Genomic DNA, 17,669 nt, shown 5'->3' on the forward strand with positions numbered 1-17,669 from the left:
TGTTTCCCACAGCATTGTTGTTTTCCAGTATTTTGCCTTTTAATCTATATATATACATACATATATATATATACACACACATACACATACACTGTACATACAAACATACACCCATACACACATACATAGACACACACACAAACATACATACACACACACACACACAATACACACACACCCAAACATATATATAAAAAAAAAAAAAAAAAAAATACACCCCTACTAACACAAGAAATAAGAGCATCCATCCATATAAAATTAAAAACATAGACAGAGAGCATAAGCAAAATGCATATCCAGATTTTACATAAAGTAAAAATAGAGAAAAGCAACAATATAAGGCAGTAATACACTTCATTACAATTAGGAATTTTTTAAATCAGTACGTTTGTTCCATGCACACCGTATATATCTTATACAAAAATTATCAATCACTTTGGCAGAGTGGTCACAAATGGGAACAGAATCTCCACCAAGAATGAGTTGAAATTTATCATCTGTGTTCGAAGTTATAAAATTTGTCCATATTTCAGGATCATTAGAGAGAGAAAGATCTTCTTTAAGGATCATCAACTCTTCTTTTCTGATATTATCAAGAGCTTTACAGTTAAAACAAAAAGTGTTTAACATCTTCGACTTCACCGTTTTTACATAGCGTGCAAAGACCTGAAACATCTTTAGACCATTTTGAAGTTTTACAGTCGAGAGGTAGAGTATTAGATCGAATTTTAAACTTAAAACTTGAATTATTAAAATTTATTTTGTCAAGTAAATATTTTTCTAATTTTGGGTATTTTTTCAATTTTGAATATTCTTGACGTGAAGGTTTTTGACTTACATTATTTGACCAATCTGATTTGTATGATTCAGACACACAGCTTTCAACATAGTTTACAGAAAAAGGATTAAAAGCATAATTTACAGCATCAAACACATGATTATAAAGATCTACATCTGTACATTTTGCAATTATATCAATACAGCAACTATGAAACTTAAATTTAAGTTGATCAAAATCACAATTGAGTTTTAACATGGAATGCAGTACAACATTCGGCCATCTGTAGTTTTCCATGATGATCAAACGATTATACAATTTTGCTCTTGCAATCTCATGTAGTTGTGAGAGGAGAGCCCATCCAAGATCTCCATAAAGGGCCTCTTGAGGAGTGTATCTTGGGGCTTTAAGCAAGAAACAGGCCATTTGTGACTGTAGCTTTTCAAGTTTTTCATTATCATTCTTTGATTTAGCGTACCAAACGCTACATGCATAGTTTATGGATGGGAGCGCGATGGTCTTCCACAATATATTACCGTAATATATACGGTTAAAGTTATCCAGGTTACCTATAATACCTTTAATATATGCAATGAGTCGGTTTCCCTTCTGAATTACATACTCATAGTGAGTATGTTCTTTTAAATTTGAAGAAATGTAGACTTCTAAATATTTATAGGAGTTAACCTCTTTTAAAAAACTGTCACCCAGTTTCCACTTTTTATTTTTATTTAAACGTTTTCCCACGACCATAATATTTGATTTATCATGGTTGAATTCTAACTTCCATTCTTTAGCAAAACTATCAGCAATTTCTAACATTTTTGTCATTTCTTTTTCGCTGTCAGATATTAAAATAACATCATCAGCCCAAAATACCATTCATTCTAACACCCAAATTGCTTTCACGAAGAAGTTTAGCAAATTCATTAATAAAAATAGAAAATAATACTTGCGAAAGTACATACCCTTGCTTTACCCCTTTCCCAATATCAAATTCATCAGTCATGAATTCACCCATTCTTACTTTTCCTTTAACGTTACCATAAAGCAAACACATACATATTACAAATTACATAGCAAACTGTACTATAATTCGATGTGCCATAATTGGACTTTACTGGACAATATATAAAAAACTACACCATAACTGATATATGTCTACAGTACTGTAAAACATTATTTAGCATAGGAAAGAGCTTTCTAATACCAAACACGACAACTTTTGGGAGTTTGGTTTTTTTTACTTTTTGTGTCACCTGACTTTATTCATCGGCCTCTATCTCTGTAAAAATGTATTATTACATATAGGTGTAATGGAATTATATGTGTCTATAATTCCCTTTGCATTGACACCAAACAAGACCGTGTTATATGTGGTACGTCGGCCATCTTGAAATTCGTAAACTTGATAAAAAAAAATGGTACCAAACTTGTTTGAATTCAGCACACCAAAAATTATAAAGTTAGCCAATAAAATCTATGGATGGATTACATAGCAAACTGTACTATAATTCAGAAAAACAGTGTCATTGCTCTTCCTGGCTACGTTCAGTCAGTGATGGTTTGACCAAATTTATCCAATGCAAACACACCTTAAGAGATACTACAATTTGTCACAATTTTTGCTGGAACATGAACAGATGAGCATGTGGAGCTAAAAAACACTCAATGATATGCAATTCAAACAAGAGAGATCGCTCACCGGTCCGCGTGTTCCTCCACACTTAAAAATACGGTACAAACGCAAGTTATTATATTGGGTTGTTTTGGAAGAGCTAATAAGATATAAATTTTAAAATAATTAGAATGTTTATTTGTACAAAAACCAAATATTATTTAGAATGCTCATTCGTACAAAATCTTAAAAATAAAAAAAAAAGTTGAACTTAACCGACCGCACCATCCATGCGATGTTCCCTATTAGTGGTAATGGCAGCAATGTACAGTTCATGCTGACACCCCTGCTTTTTTTTTTGCTTTTTTTTTTGTAGGTGTAGTGGGAACCTTGGGGTCCGATTTAAAAAAGATTGATGAACGTTTGTTGGAAACCACCTCTAGTTTATGTGTACAAAACTTCCTGCACGTCTGTTCAAAACTGGCGACGCTGGACGCTTTTTAAATTTTGGTAACAAGAACAACAGTGAGGCTTGTGTGGACCCAAAAAACAGAAGTAGAGAAAATAAACCAATATAATGTAAGTTCTTCCAGGGAAAAGTAAATTCTCCCTGGTTCTACCAGCAGCTCCACATTGCATAGATTTATCATATATAAGTGCTTTATTGACAGTTTGTTTGCTCATCTTTGTGGTGATGAAATTTTTTCATCATACTGATATATGCTGTCAATAATATTTAAATATCTTGGAGAAGCTGATCTGTAATTAAACAAATTTTACAAATGTTGTCAACATGTTTTATACAAAGAGAAATTTAATGCTTTAGCCTAATGGCCTATGAAAATTTAAGTGTATACCAGAGAGATTAATTTACATAAATAATTAAATACCCAATTATTGTCTGCAATGACCACTTATATATTTATTTTTTTTATGATAAATTAAAAACTTTTCAATAATGATGATATTTTATAAGTGTTTCACTGTCATCCGGGATGTAACTTACAGGTATATCAAAACAGAGGCAAAGTATAGTAAATAATTATATTTAAATCAAATAAATTAAAAAGTCAGTATTTCCCTTTTTGGATTCGAAGAACAACAGTTCTTTTCAGAACTATCTATGTTGTGTACCTTTGAACAACATATTTAAATTTTTATAAATAAATGAAACATTATTTTAATCAAACAGAATGGCTTTAATTTTTAATTCGAAATATCAATGATTGAACTTTACATTCAAAATATATTTACTAATATGCATGAAATTAATTGTAGTAATAATGGAATATATATAAATGCCATACATCAATTTAATCTATGTTGATTGGAATAATTGGTTTAAAAATGTAAAAAAAATTTTCAAGGGTTTAAAATGTTATTTTGGGTTGTTTCTGTGGAGCACCATAATCAAATAGTACAGATCCCTTGGTATAAGTATAATTTATAACACTAGAGCATCCAGGAAAATCTTGTGGTGGTGAATCATTTTGCATGACACTATCTACCAGCATGGCTGTGCCCACCAGACAGGTGTTTCTCGCGCTTGATATTGGGTATTACCTGGGGAGAGAAATCTACAGGTATTAAACTTGTTTTCATACTATATTAAATGTGCAATGATGTTCATTGATTCAGATTATTGAAAATACCAAAGCAACTACAGAGATTATACTTGGTCCTGTTAAATACTAATCTATTGGGCTATGACATATTACATCTAGTACCGTAAAGATGACATTATTGCACATTATTACTTTTATTACTTGATATCAAGAGCAGATATATGAATTCATAGAGTAAAAAAAAATGGACAGTTGCAATATATTTTAGTAATGACCCTTTAGTAATGACAAAAACAGTCTTATATAGTGCATAATACAATAATTAATATAATTATTACAATTGTAGTAGTGACTTTGATAAGTCACAGGGTCAAACACAGGTTTGACCGTTTGAATAATAGTTATCATAGAGGTGGCAGAGTTCTTGACCTCATGATCACTCGAAACCAAAGCATGAATTACCCAATTCATCATTAGCCTGAAAAATTGACCGAAGCAGTTGCTGAAGCCGTTGCTAATGTAAGAAAATATTCAACAAAACAGAAAATTGTCCTACTACAATACCGTAAAACATCGAATTGAAGCCCCAGTAGGCTTAATCTTGAGATGAAGCCCATCTCGAATTGAAGCCCCCTTAGTTTGTAAAATTTTCCTCGGGATAGTACAGTACATATACTGTACATGAATTTCAGAAAACAAAATAAATTAAATACAAGCTTTGTTTATACACTAGTTTAGGTAATTTAGCAAGTTAGATACACTCCATGATACAGAGGCCTTATTTATTGTTTTATAGTACAAATTCACAAAACTTACAGCATTCATTTGGAAAGAAGCCCCCCCCCCCCAACCACCTATTCACTTTGCAAAAATAGTTTGGAAAAGAAGCCCATCCAAAGTTCGCCAAAAAAAAAAACAAAAAAAAAAAAACAGGAACTACAATTCGAGGTTTTACGGTATCTTTTAAGCTCCAATGAGTAACTCTAGGGGTACCTTGCTGATTGTGTGCTTTTTCATGGCAGACTGTACATTACTGCCATTACCAGTTTTATACAGGTTGTATGGGTGGCTCGGTTGACTTAACCGCCGTCCATGCAACGGTTTCATGTGATGGTTCTAAAGCCCCTGCCCTCATCCAATGCTAAACAGGCGTTGATGGGTATCTACATAGATTTAGAACCATATAGGCCGTGTGTTCAAATCGCATTGGTATTTAATTTAATTTTCTTATTTGATAATTTTTTGCAAATTTTAAGACATTTTAATTTTGTACAAGTGAGCATTCTAATTATTTAAATATTTCTCTTCGATTTTGAACTCTGATGAGAAGCCAAAGGCAGTGAGTATGAATCGCGTCTTGTATTCAATTGTTTTTATTTTTAAAGACATTTTAATTGTGTACAAATTATTTGGAATTTTTTTTATGAGGAATTCTAGAAGTACTTGGCTGATTGATTAATTAATAGATCTTTTTTTGTGAAGTGCGCCACCAATACCAAGGACAGTGCCATTACCACTAATAGGGCATGTCGTATAGATGGCGCGGTTGGTTAACGATATGTTCTGCTGAACCAAAGGTTGTGAGTTCGAATCGCGTACACTCAATTTTTTTTTCTTTTTTTCCTATTTTAAGACATTTTTCCTTTCAATTTTAAGACATTTTAATTTTGTACAAGTAAACATTCTAATTATTTCAATATTTCTATCTTATTACTGTAGCTCTTCTAATTCTTTTTGTCAAACAGCTCTCAAATATCTTAGAATGTTCATGTTGTTTAAAAAAAACAAAAAAAAAACACCAAGGTGAGATTCGAACTCAGGACCTTCGGTTCCTTACAAAACCATGTTAACCGATCGTGCCATTTATATGACGTATCCTGTTAGTGGTACTGTAGTAATTAATGACTATTGGTCAATCTCTTGAAATGTGGTCAAATCATTCAAGCATCACTGGCATTAGCTCAGTGGCGTTAGCTAATCTGGGGTCTGCAGGTAGCGTTAATAACGCCAAGGACGTGGCGTAGAGAGTGGCCTTAACAACGCCACTGTTTAGTTCACACACAAAGGCGTACGCTACGCCAGGCTTAAGCCAGCCTTACGCCGTCTGTGTGAACATAGCCTTAGATTCTTCCTGTGGCTGGGTTGTTCTGGGTTGTAATCCCATATGGTAGATTAATTAAGCTGTCATCTACTCAAGGCTCGACCACATTGATAACCTTCAGAGGTTTCATCATCAGCTATTGTCGGTCTACTTTTGGATAAATGTTTCAGGATGTCGACGCTATCTTTTTCTCTTGCTGTGTTGCACCATTTCACTCTTCCCCAATAACTATTGATCTCATCTCTTAATCTTTTACGTTGTTTTCCCTTGTTCGTTTTGCCATCCATGGGGTCTGTTACTGTTTGTATTTGTTTGTACTCCTGCTGACTCAGATCAGCCAAGTTCAACAGCCAGAATGAAAACCATTGAGCCAAACCGCATTTTTACCATTATTGTTATTAAGATTAATAATAATAATATATTTATTTATTTATATAGTATTCATTTTCCTAATATTCGAATGCAAAGAATTAACTTTTCAAGGTAAACCACCACAACACAAAATCCACCCAACCTCATATTGCCTGAAAATAAAACATGCATCATACATAGGAACATTGACGCTCGCAGGGTTCTGGTTATGAAAAGCTAGCACATTGATTCAGTAATATTTTTAATGATTGATATGCATACCAACTTAAATTACATTCATTAACAAACAGTATATATAATTTAACACCTGAGTTTTACGAACGACAAACCTCTGTAGTTGAGTCGTAAACTGTTTACAAAAAAAATCATGCGATCAATTCAGGGTTTCCCCATGTGCGTTGATTGATAGCCAGTGAGTTGTTAATCAACATCTTCCTACTCTAGAGTAGTCGTGTAACAAAAGTATTTTGTTAGCCTACGTTGTTTTTTCCACTTTGACTTTGCCTAAACTCGAATAATTTCTAAGTTGAACTTATTTTACAATGCCAAATTGTTTGTATTTTCTATTAATTAACAATCAGTACGTTGAATATTATCCAAGTTGAACAATTTTTCAATGGCATTTTGGATTCGACTTAATAGGCTAGTTCAACTGTACATGTATTATATTAATGGACGTATATGAACATGTACTTTGTATACATGTCAATTTTGTTTCTATGCTTAATTTTCTTGTATTTTTACTTTAGTATATATATTTTACTAGTTTTGTTAAGATTCAATTTGTTTTAGTTTAGATGTTTGTGCGACAAACCACCGTATGTGGCGTATGTCAATAAATTATTATTATCATAACACTTTTACCATTATTGTTATTAAGATTAATAATAAACTTTTCAAAGTTTTTTTACACAAATTTTATTTTGAAAAAGATACAAGATGCGATTTTCTCACGATGAGGTAGATTAGGCTTTTCACACTACTAATAAAGTGATGCATACCTGACCTGAATGCGGCTCGGTAAGTCTAGGAGAATTAGGCCAGATTTCCTCGAGAATAGATGAAATTATACAATTATTTTTACCTTTCAAAACTCCTTGATCAATATGTTCAAATTTAAGGAATAACTTGTGCAGATGTTGAATTTTTTATTTGGGCTGCAGACTCAAAATATATTTATTTTCAAAATTATTTATAAAAATTAATTATAAAAATGAAATAAAATAACACACACACACACATATATATATATATATATATATATATATATATATATATATTTAATTCACAAAACAAATAGCTAAGTTACGGCAGTAAAATTTTTTCATTAACAGTAAAAAATATTTTTAAAATGTTGATAATAGTGTAGGATATGAAAAGGCTAAAGGCATTCCACATGTCACTGGGGAAAAGAAAATTAAAAAAACAAAATTGTTTTTTTTGCTCATTCCAAAACCTCCACTGTTGGGCTATTAGTGAAAAAACAATTTTGAAAATTCTTTAGAGGAAGTAAACTTACTTTTGGTTTTTCTCGATGGGTATCCACAGCCTCAATTGGCAATGGTATCGTTTCAACTCGGCAACCTAACAAAACACCAAGAAAATGCACTTAAAATCTAAATATTACATTCTGTGCATATTTAGCATAGATGCTACGGTATGCAATAGATTGACTTTTGCTTCATAGAGGCTAATGCACTAATGCAGTTATCATCTTTTCATTTAACACTAAATAATTATCTTTTATATAAATGAATCTTGTATGAAAAAGAGCCAAAATCTTCATTGAATAATACAAAATAAAAAGAATAAACTTGTTCTGTCTAGATTTAGGCCATCAGCCTAAGCAGCTAGGACTGAGGGGCTGGGTCAAATGAATACAGTACCCAAATGAGATTAAATTATGCAAATGATAGGGAATTACCCAAATGAAAACCCAAATGATACGTAATTAATCAAATGAAAACCCAAATAAATTGTTAATAGTCCAAGGTATGCCAAATAACAATTAATTAATTAATTTTTTTCTATATTCTGTACAGCGTTTTTTTGAAATAATTCTATTATTATTAATTTCATCGAATTGAAGCCCCTCTCGAAAAGAAGGCCATGTAGTCTAGGAAAAAAAATCTGGAAAAAATGACGTTAGGAGGATTGGAATGTGAAAAGCTGTCATCCATTCCAGATATATTTATTGACACCTTCTGGTCGCCCCTAGCTTGGATGACACTTGCATTGAAACCTTATGCAAATTAGGGACATTTATTTAAAAATGGCTGCCAAGAATACTTGAAATGTACATAATATGCACATTTCAACATGGCAACGAACAGGGGGTTCCCATGCACCACCAGGATATATTTTTTTAACTAACATTTTTGTAATCCTCGAAGTGTCTCATGAAAGAATTTTGATGTTCCTATAAAAAAAAAAATTCCCATGGAGTTGTTTGGTGGCCATTTTGGTGGCCATCTTGGTGGCCATCTTGGATTTTCAACGAAAATCATAAATTTTTATAATTCATTGACTAACAAATAAACCTCTAAATGTATATAGTAAGCAGTGTTTATGTTCTTAATACAAAAATATTGACTTCACATTTACATTTGACGGTCATATTGGCGGCCATCTTGGATTTTGAATGAAAAACATTAATTTGTATATTTTAATAACTAAAAATCATAATTAATCAAGTAAACCTCTAAATTTACACAGTAACCAGTGTTTATGCTCCCAATACAAGTACATATTCACCCACGTCAAATTTCCTCAAGTTCTCTGCCTTACTGGCAGTGACCATTTGCTTCTTATGCCTTAGGGTTTAATAAGACAAACCTTATTGTGGGGAACATTCCAAAAATACACCAGAATATTTAAAATCACTTGAAGTTAGTTCGGACATAAGTTGTCTCTGCTATGAAATTAGGAGGAGGGCTTCCATACAGCCACCAACTGCAAAAGTTTTGAGAACATACTCCTGTCAAATCTCTATGGATGGTGGTTTCCTCTGACTGCTTCCGTGGCTCCTTGATGACAAAATAGTTTGTGAATGGCTGGTTGATAGGGGTAACTTTTTTACCAGTACTTGAGACAAAACCACCAAATCCTGGAACAAGTTGTTTCTCTACGCTCCCCAATGCACGTGCCAGTAACCAGATATGATACTATCAGATGCAGTTTAGCGCAAGCAGAATGAATACAGCTCACTCAAACAGTTATTGGCCCAACACGACCATATATACACTGATGCCATGTTCTTGGCCATATCCACTCTCATGAGCGCATCTTGCTTCATGCATAGACAGTTAGCGTCCGGAGCATTTTCTCCTAGTTGCTGGCTCCAAACTTGGGTTTCACCTCCTGTACTATGATTCTAACACTGTTCAACACCTTTGAACCAAGAATGTTTGTCATAATTTTGTTCAGATTCATCATCAGGTCTTGACATGTATCCACTTCCCTCACTCCTCAGCTCAACAGCATATTTCATCTCGAGTGGGACAATCTGAACAAAATTATGACAAATATTCATGGTTCAAACTATGTTGAACAATGCTGGTGGTACAAGAGATAAAACTCGGGTTTGAGCAAAACGTGCTCCTTGAAAGGGGATATGATCGTGACCCGGCATCAGTTCAGGTTGTGCTCGGCCCAAAATTTCAGTGTAACAAAGTGTATTCAAGAGTATCATGTCTGGTTACTTGCATATTGGTAGCAGCGGAGAGAAACAATTTGTCTCAGGATTTGGTGGCTTTGTCTCAGGTGAAAAACTCTTCTGAAAGTTAACCATCACCAGTATTACCCCTATCTACCAGCCAGGCACAAAATATTCAGTCATCAAGGATCTATGGAAGCAGTGAGAGGATGCCATCATGGAGATTGGTCAGAAGTGTGTTTCAAATACTTTCAAACTTTGTGGCTGCAATAAAGCACCCACAACCTATATCCCAACTTTCAGCATGTGAACCATCAGCAAGTTTATAGGCCCATATTCTGTTGCAACAAGCCTTGTGATTTTTCTTAGATTATTATGTACCACTCTGGTAAATTTTATGATGATGCGTTTTCTGTGATGTTGCTAAAAGGCAGACAAACACAGTAAATGGCTACAGTAATAATAAAGTCTGTGTAAAGCAGGTCCTCCATTAATTATAGTCATTTAAAGAATTACATGATTTTATAAGGGATTTTCTTTATAAGAACATCCACAAAAAAGATTCATTGGATGTAACAGCATGTGTAGTACAATAATAAATGTACAGTAGATTTATTGTGAAACTAAACATTGCATCTGACTGGTGCTCATTGGTGTGGATAGCATTTGTGAACAGGGAGCTTGAATCACATTGGCCAGAAAATCATGGTCATTGAGTTTGATCTTTAGTTTTTAATTTGTAGCGTAGTTGGACTAACATTATTTTTTAAAATATTTTTTATACCACACATTAGGCCTATACCATTAAAAAGCGCCTTTTCACCAGGATCAGAGCATTTTGTATTAAATTTTGACTTCTCATATTTTTGTAGTTTCAATGTCTCAAACCTGCTTAAATCATAGGTCATGGATCTCAATCAATTCCCAATGACAACATTATTCTGAAAAAATTGGTTATTTCTTTGTTTGTATAATATGGGTGAAATGGTATACGGATAATCAATGTTCACGGACAATGTGGCCGCCAATATAGCTGCTAAAATGGCTGGGCAATGTATTACGAAACCAATGTTTTGTATTGAGAAAATAAACACTGTTTATACAAATTAATGGTTTTCATTGACAGTCTAATATGGCCGCCAAATGTAATGAGAAGTCAATTTTTTGTATTGAGAACATAAACACTGCTTACTATATACATTTAGAGATTCATTTTATTGTATATGATTTAATAAATTATGCAAATAATTGATTGCTGATTTTTCTTTAAAATCCAAGATGGCCGCCAATATGGCCGTCAAATGTAAATGTGAGGTCAATGTTTTGTATTAAGAACTTAAACACTGCTTACTATATACATTTAGATTAATTTGATTTTATATGATTTTCAGTTAATAAATTATGTCAGATTTGACCTATGACCCTTTGCTTTGCGGGAAATTTTCATATCTCCACAACTACAGTTTTCAGTAAATTTATATTGGTTTCAAATTGTTTCTATTCATGGTAAACCAAAGTAATGCAACGAGAACATTTCAAAAAGCACACCTCCATTCATATACAAATTTACTAAAATATTCAAATTTATGGAAAAATATTGTGTTTCTATATCTTTGCAACTGCTGGTTGGAGAAACTTGATTTCTTTTTCAAATTGTTCAGAACATGCATGTTTCTATTTGTTCTAATACAACATTTTTTTTAAATTGACAGAAAACACCACACATGACCTCTGACCCTATGTATTACAGGATTTATACTTTATGACAACTGTCCATAGAGAATTGGTTTAAAATGGTATATCATCTTTAAATACATTTTTCAATTCACTTGGTAATGAATAATTTTGTAAAAAAGTGTCACTTGAGATACTCTCTTGACACCTGACCCAGCAGGTCACATTCTCCCTGAGGAGAATTCCATAATGTTGCAGCTGCCAATGCATTTTGTGTTTACACCTACCAGGTACCCACTTGGCCTGTTGGGAGGCAAATTAAAAACAAATATTGTAGTAGCCTAGCTGTAGTAAAAAAGCTATGGGCCCATTCGAGTGAAAAAAATATCCGTGGCGATTTAGCAGTTAATTCACCGGTACACTCTTTCTAAAACCGCTCGGAGACTAGTCTAATTACCTTACCATCTGGATTATCCGCATCAATTTTGACTACCAAATTGCTGGGTAGAAAACTGGAGGCGATGATAAATCAACCTTAATTGTTTTTTTTAATGTTTTGTCCACAGCCCAGCGTAAAATTAATTATAATTACACGTATTTACCGTGAGCTAAAACTTGAGTGCTCGGCGCGATTACCCGGTGAAATAAAAGGAATACAGTTGGTGTTTTTTGCTCAAACGGACCCTATGAGAACAACAAGCTAAAGCTGAAAATCTTAATGTTATATGCACATCAAAGATACTTACCATAAGCTACAGGTGTTAGTTTGATTACTGTATGGAGTGGACATCTTAAATAAGGCAATTCATCTGTTGTTTGAAAAAAGGAAAAGTCACTGTGGTTAAAAATTACACACATTTTATTGTGTTCAATTTCTAAACACATCAAGCACAACAAGATTTTTATGTGATTTTAGTTATATCACACAAACAACATTCTTGAAATACATTAAACTTCAAAATTAAAGACTTACCATAAAAAAAACCCTGCTAATATTAACAAGGAAGCAAAGCAAACATTAACTTTAGCGTTACAGCTAGTGCTAAATTGGCAGCCTAGCCGTCATGTCATAAAGCATTGACAAACTCTCCTACCATGGATACTCACTAAGCCGACGCCTAGTTTTACTCGAAACTTTTAAATCAGGATTTGTATATATATGTGTATGTATACATATATACATATATACATACACACACACATACATACACACACACACACATACACACACCCACACACACACACATACACACACACACAAGATTTAAATGATATATTAAGTCCATTAGGGGCAAGTGTTCCAAGCTTATATATAATACGTTCTTCAGTGTTTTTTCTCATGTTATCTGATCCATGGCACAAAGTCAGTCCGGTGATTTGAATGTCCTTGAGAGAGTGATTATTGGTAGAAAAGTGGGCGGCAACTGGAAGACCAGGTAGTTGGAGTTCGATGGATCGTAGATGCTCAGTGAAGCGGTCACTCATACGCCGTTTGGTTTCTCCAATATATAATAGTTGACATTTAGTACAAATAATAGCGTAAACTATATTACAGGAAATACATGAAAAAGTGTCTTTTATTCTGAATGTACTAGCTGGTCCGTGGATGATATCGGATGAGCGCATGTTTTACATCGTGGTCGATTACAAGCAGTAGTAGATCCAATAGGTGGTTGGGTATGTGAGGATTTAACATCGGAATGAACTAGAGTGTCTTTTAAATTTTTATCTCGGCGGTAGGCATGTATCGGTGGTGATGTGAATACATTACTGGTGGTTTCATCTGATGATAAAATCGCAAAGTTCCTGGTTATTACTTCGGCTACTTGTTTCATTATCGGATGATAGGTTAGTACTAGAGGTATTCGGTTGGTAGATGTGTCGCTTTTTCGAGGTTGGAGGGCAATTTCCCGTGTCATTTGGTTAATTTTGTTAAGGCAGCCGTCGGTGATGTTGGTAGGATATCCTCTATTAAAAAAGGACATCATTTCTTCGGCGCGTCTTTGGAAGTCATCGTCAAGTTTACAAATTCGCCTGAGTCGAACTTATTGCGAGTAAGGGATAGAAGAGTCTTTGCACTTGGGTGGATGTGATGAATCGTAATTTAAGTATGTGTGCGCATCAGTAGGTTTATAGTGGACGGTGGTAGATAGTGCGGAGCCCTTGATATGGACATCAATATCTAAAAATGTAACACTGGTAGGTGAGATCTCATGGGTGAACTTGATGTCTGGGTGGAAGGAGTTCATGTAATTAATGAAATTGGTGAGCTCCTCATATGAGCAAGATGCAGCTCCCACACAATCATCGATGTAGCGTTTGAAAAGCAAAGGTTTGGTACCATCGTATTCGTCGAATATTTGTTTCTCAAGGTAGCCCATGAATAAACAAGAAAAACTGGGTCCCATACGGGTACCCATACTCACTCCAGTAAGTTGTCGGTAGTATGATCCATTGAAGGTAAACGAGGCAGTGGTCAATACTAATTCTGCAGGCGGATATATATATATATATATATATATATAAAGAAGGGGTGTCCACGTTTGTTTCAAAACATATGTTGAATATAATATAACGTAACAGTATAGAAACTCAATTAAGATGTTGACATTAGAAACACTAACATTTATTTGGCGAATATTTTGGCTACTCCTGTAGTCTTTGTCAACGCTTGACATAAAATGAACATATTGAGAAAGTATCTTGGCAGTATACAATTTGAGAAACAATATGGTAGTTAAGTCAAAGCAAGTCGGCATACGTCTATAAAGGATTAATGATATATGTACAAATAAACAGTGATAAGGGTGGACGAATGGAAAAACTTGACGTCATTCAAAAGCAAGAAGGACAAACTGACTGGGTGAGCAGCTTAGTAACTGTCAAGAAGAAGAATGGCGACATACGGGTATGCCTCGATCCAAGGGATCTTAATCGTGCGATAAAACGGGAACACTTCAAGTTGCCATCACAAGAAGAGACCATGGCAGAGTTCAGAGGAGCAAAAGTGTTCAGCAAGCGAGATGCCTCGTCTGGCTTCTGGCAGATTAAGTTGGATGAAGAGATCTCTAAATTAACCTGCTTTATCACGCCATTTGGAAGGTACATTTATTGCTGCTTACCATTTGGTTTAAACATGGCACCTGAGGCATATCATCATCGCATACATCGACTCTTCAAAAAGATTGTTGGTGTCAACACGATGATGGATGACATAATTGTGTGCATGGGCGTCGATGAGTGGGGGACAGGGGGACGCATCCCCCCACTTTTCAAAGTAGGGGATCATCATATCGATTGTCCCCCACCCAACTTTTACCAATCTTCTATAATTAAATCCCCATTTTTAAAAGCAAATGGAAAGAAAAAAATTATGCATGGCTCATGAATTTTGTCTGTTCTAAGTGCAGTACGTATTTTCCGGACCAAAACCGAGTAAAAACGCAATTGTTTATACATTTCGTAACCATCTCAGAAACCACTAGATCGATTTTATGGGAGCAACAGTTATCAGAGGCTAAATTTATTGTCAAAACAATGTGCTGAACGTTGTTAAAATTGGAAGCGTGTATACTTATTAGGCCAATATTTTTACAAACTCAAAAGTGCACAATTTCTACTACAAACGATTTATTCCTTTTGTATATTATTATGACCCGTATGTTATGCTAGTGTTTAATATTATCTACATACATAGGATTACTGTTTTTCCTAATTTCCAAAAATTATAATTGTCAATTGAATTTTATATAGCCATTATTAAACAATTCAATTATACAGCCTTTTGACACAGATTGTCTATCTATTTCGATTAAGTGATAGGCCTACCAAAATTTTACAAACTCCAGTGTTACGTTGACGCAATCTCGCAATGACGTCATAATAATCAGTGGCGGATTCAAGTGGGGTCGAGCTGACCCCAAATTTTTCATAAATTTTCTTTCCTCAGCCCCAACCATGGTGGGGCTGAGGTGATCTACTTTCCCTGTTCCCCCTCAAATTTGCTTTCCTGGAGCCACCACTGATAATGATAATTTAAGTAAATCACCTTTATGTTTGTGAAATCAAAATGCTAACTAATGTTTTTGTGTGCTCCCTCCCTAGTCCTGTTTGATTGTAAATTAGACGGTATTATTTTCACTCACAATAGTGTAGTCGCAATATTACGTACACAAAAGTGAAATTAGTCAAAAAAGGAGAAAAGCAAAAACCTCTTGATTGATTTTAAAAGTACTGTACATGCAAAAAGACTAGAAGAATGACTGTTTTAAGTTTATCTTATTTGTTTTTCATGGTTCGAATTTTGAATATGTTACAAGCTAATCAGTAGATAATAAATCATTATTTTTATGAAGGTTAGTTTGCACGAAATACATAAGCGAGCATAATTATGACTAAACGGATAATTTTAAAAACTTTTTTATGATGAGTATTTCAGTGGCAGATTCAAAAACATTTTTTTTTTTTTTTCGAATTTAAAAGTGGAAAAAAAAAATTTAAATTATATTCAAATTGAGTCTGAGAGTGCCATTTCCGACCAACTAGAGGTGCCATAATCATAAATTTTCTTACCTAAGCCCCAACCATGGTGGGGCTGAGGTGGTCTACACTCTCCATCTGTAAAAGTTTCTCTCTGGGCCCAGCTCTATTTCAAATTACTGGATCCGCCACTGGATATTTTGAAAATTTTGTATGGAAACAAATGCTTAAAATCAATTAAAAGGCTATATGCGCCAGCGCTTCTGGGGGGCTTCGTCCCCTGGTCCCCAACCAAGGCTCATTTTCCATTTCGTCCCCCCCCCCACTTTCAACCACGGATCGACGCCCTTGATTGTGTGGGGATCCACACAAGAAGAACATGACCAACGACTAAAGCAAGTGCTAGACACAGCACAAAGAGCCAACCTGAAACTTAACAGGCAAAAGTGCAAATTCGGAATGAACAAACTTGTTTTCTTAGGTGACCTGATTACTGATGAAGGTATTAGACCAGATCCTAGTAAAGTAAGAGCCATCGTCAACATGGAAAGACCAAAGGATAAGCAAGCTCTTCAAAGATTTCTGGGAATGGCCAACTTTCTGGCCAAATTTATGCCTGAATTGTTAGCCAAGACGGAACCACTACGTCAGCTCCTAGTTGACAAGAATCACTGGGTATGGTTGGAGGCCCAAGAAAAAGCTTGGATGAATGTCAAGTCGACCCTGACAACCAGCCCAGTGTTAAAATTTTATGATCTGACTCAGACATGCAAAGTGTCAGCTGATGCATCCAAGGATGGAATTGGGGCAGTTCTGCTGAAACAACAGACCAATCAGGAATGGGCACCCATGGCATATGCGTCATGTTCAATGACAAGTGCTGAGACACACTATGCCCAAATTGAAAAGGAGTGTTTGGCGCTGACATTTGCGTGTGAACGTTTTCACCAGTTCCTGTTTGGCCAGAAAGTACTGGCAGAAACGGATCACAAGCCTCTTAATCTCCATCTTCAAAAAACCACTGTCAGATAGTCCACTCAGACTTCAGCGAATGCGTATCGGACTACAAAAATATGATGTCAGCCTAACATATACCCCAGGTAAAGAATGATGCGCTGTCAAGAGCTGTTGACAAAACCACAGTAGCTGAAGAAGATCAACGCTTAGAAGATGATGTTGAGGCATACATCAAAGAATGGTAATTACATTGCTACCAGTGGTGCAATCTCAGATGCAGAATATAAAAGCTGCAACCATAGAGAAAATAGAACAGAAGGAGTAACATCGAGCGAAGATCAAAGGTACAGACCTCCTCGCCGCGATCGTAATTATCTCACCGTTACGTAACCTACTTGACAACAAGATAAGCAGAAATCGGCAAACGCGCATGCGTCGATAACTCTTACAATCATAACATAGCAACGTAT

General features: G+C 34.8%; 1 protein-coding gene across 2 annotated transcripts in view; it reads right to left on the minus strand.

The window, feature by feature from the left end:
- Positions 1-3,190: 3,190 nt before the first annotated feature.
- The window catches only part of LOC117112286 (6-phosphofructo-2-kinase/fructose-2,6-bisphosphatase 1-like), a 64,926-nt gene continuing 50,447 nt past the window's right edge, over positions 3,191-17,669 (minus strand). For both annotated transcript variants that reach the window (XM_033255352.1, XM_033255354.1), the window contains exons 13-15: positions 12,510-12,572; positions 7,954-8,018; positions 3,191-3,959 (exon numbers count right to left, since the gene is read on the minus strand). In XM_033255352.1, coding sequence (XP_033111243.1) covers positions 3,897-3,959; positions 7,954-8,018; positions 12,510-12,572 — 191 coding nt within the window. In that variant the 3' untranslated portion in view covers positions 3,191-3,896. The remainder of the gene's footprint in view (positions 3,960-7,953; positions 8,019-12,509; positions 12,573-17,669) is intronic.

The sequence above is a fragment of the Anneissia japonica genome, unplaced genomic scaffold (genome assembly GCF_011630105.1).
Source record: "Anneissia japonica isolate Jap-2015-1 unplaced genomic scaffold, ASM1163010v1 scaffold287766_len117227_cov206, whole genome shotgun sequence".
NCBI lineage: Eukaryota > Metazoa > Echinodermata > Crinoidea > Comatulida > Comatulidae > Anneissia > Anneissia japonica.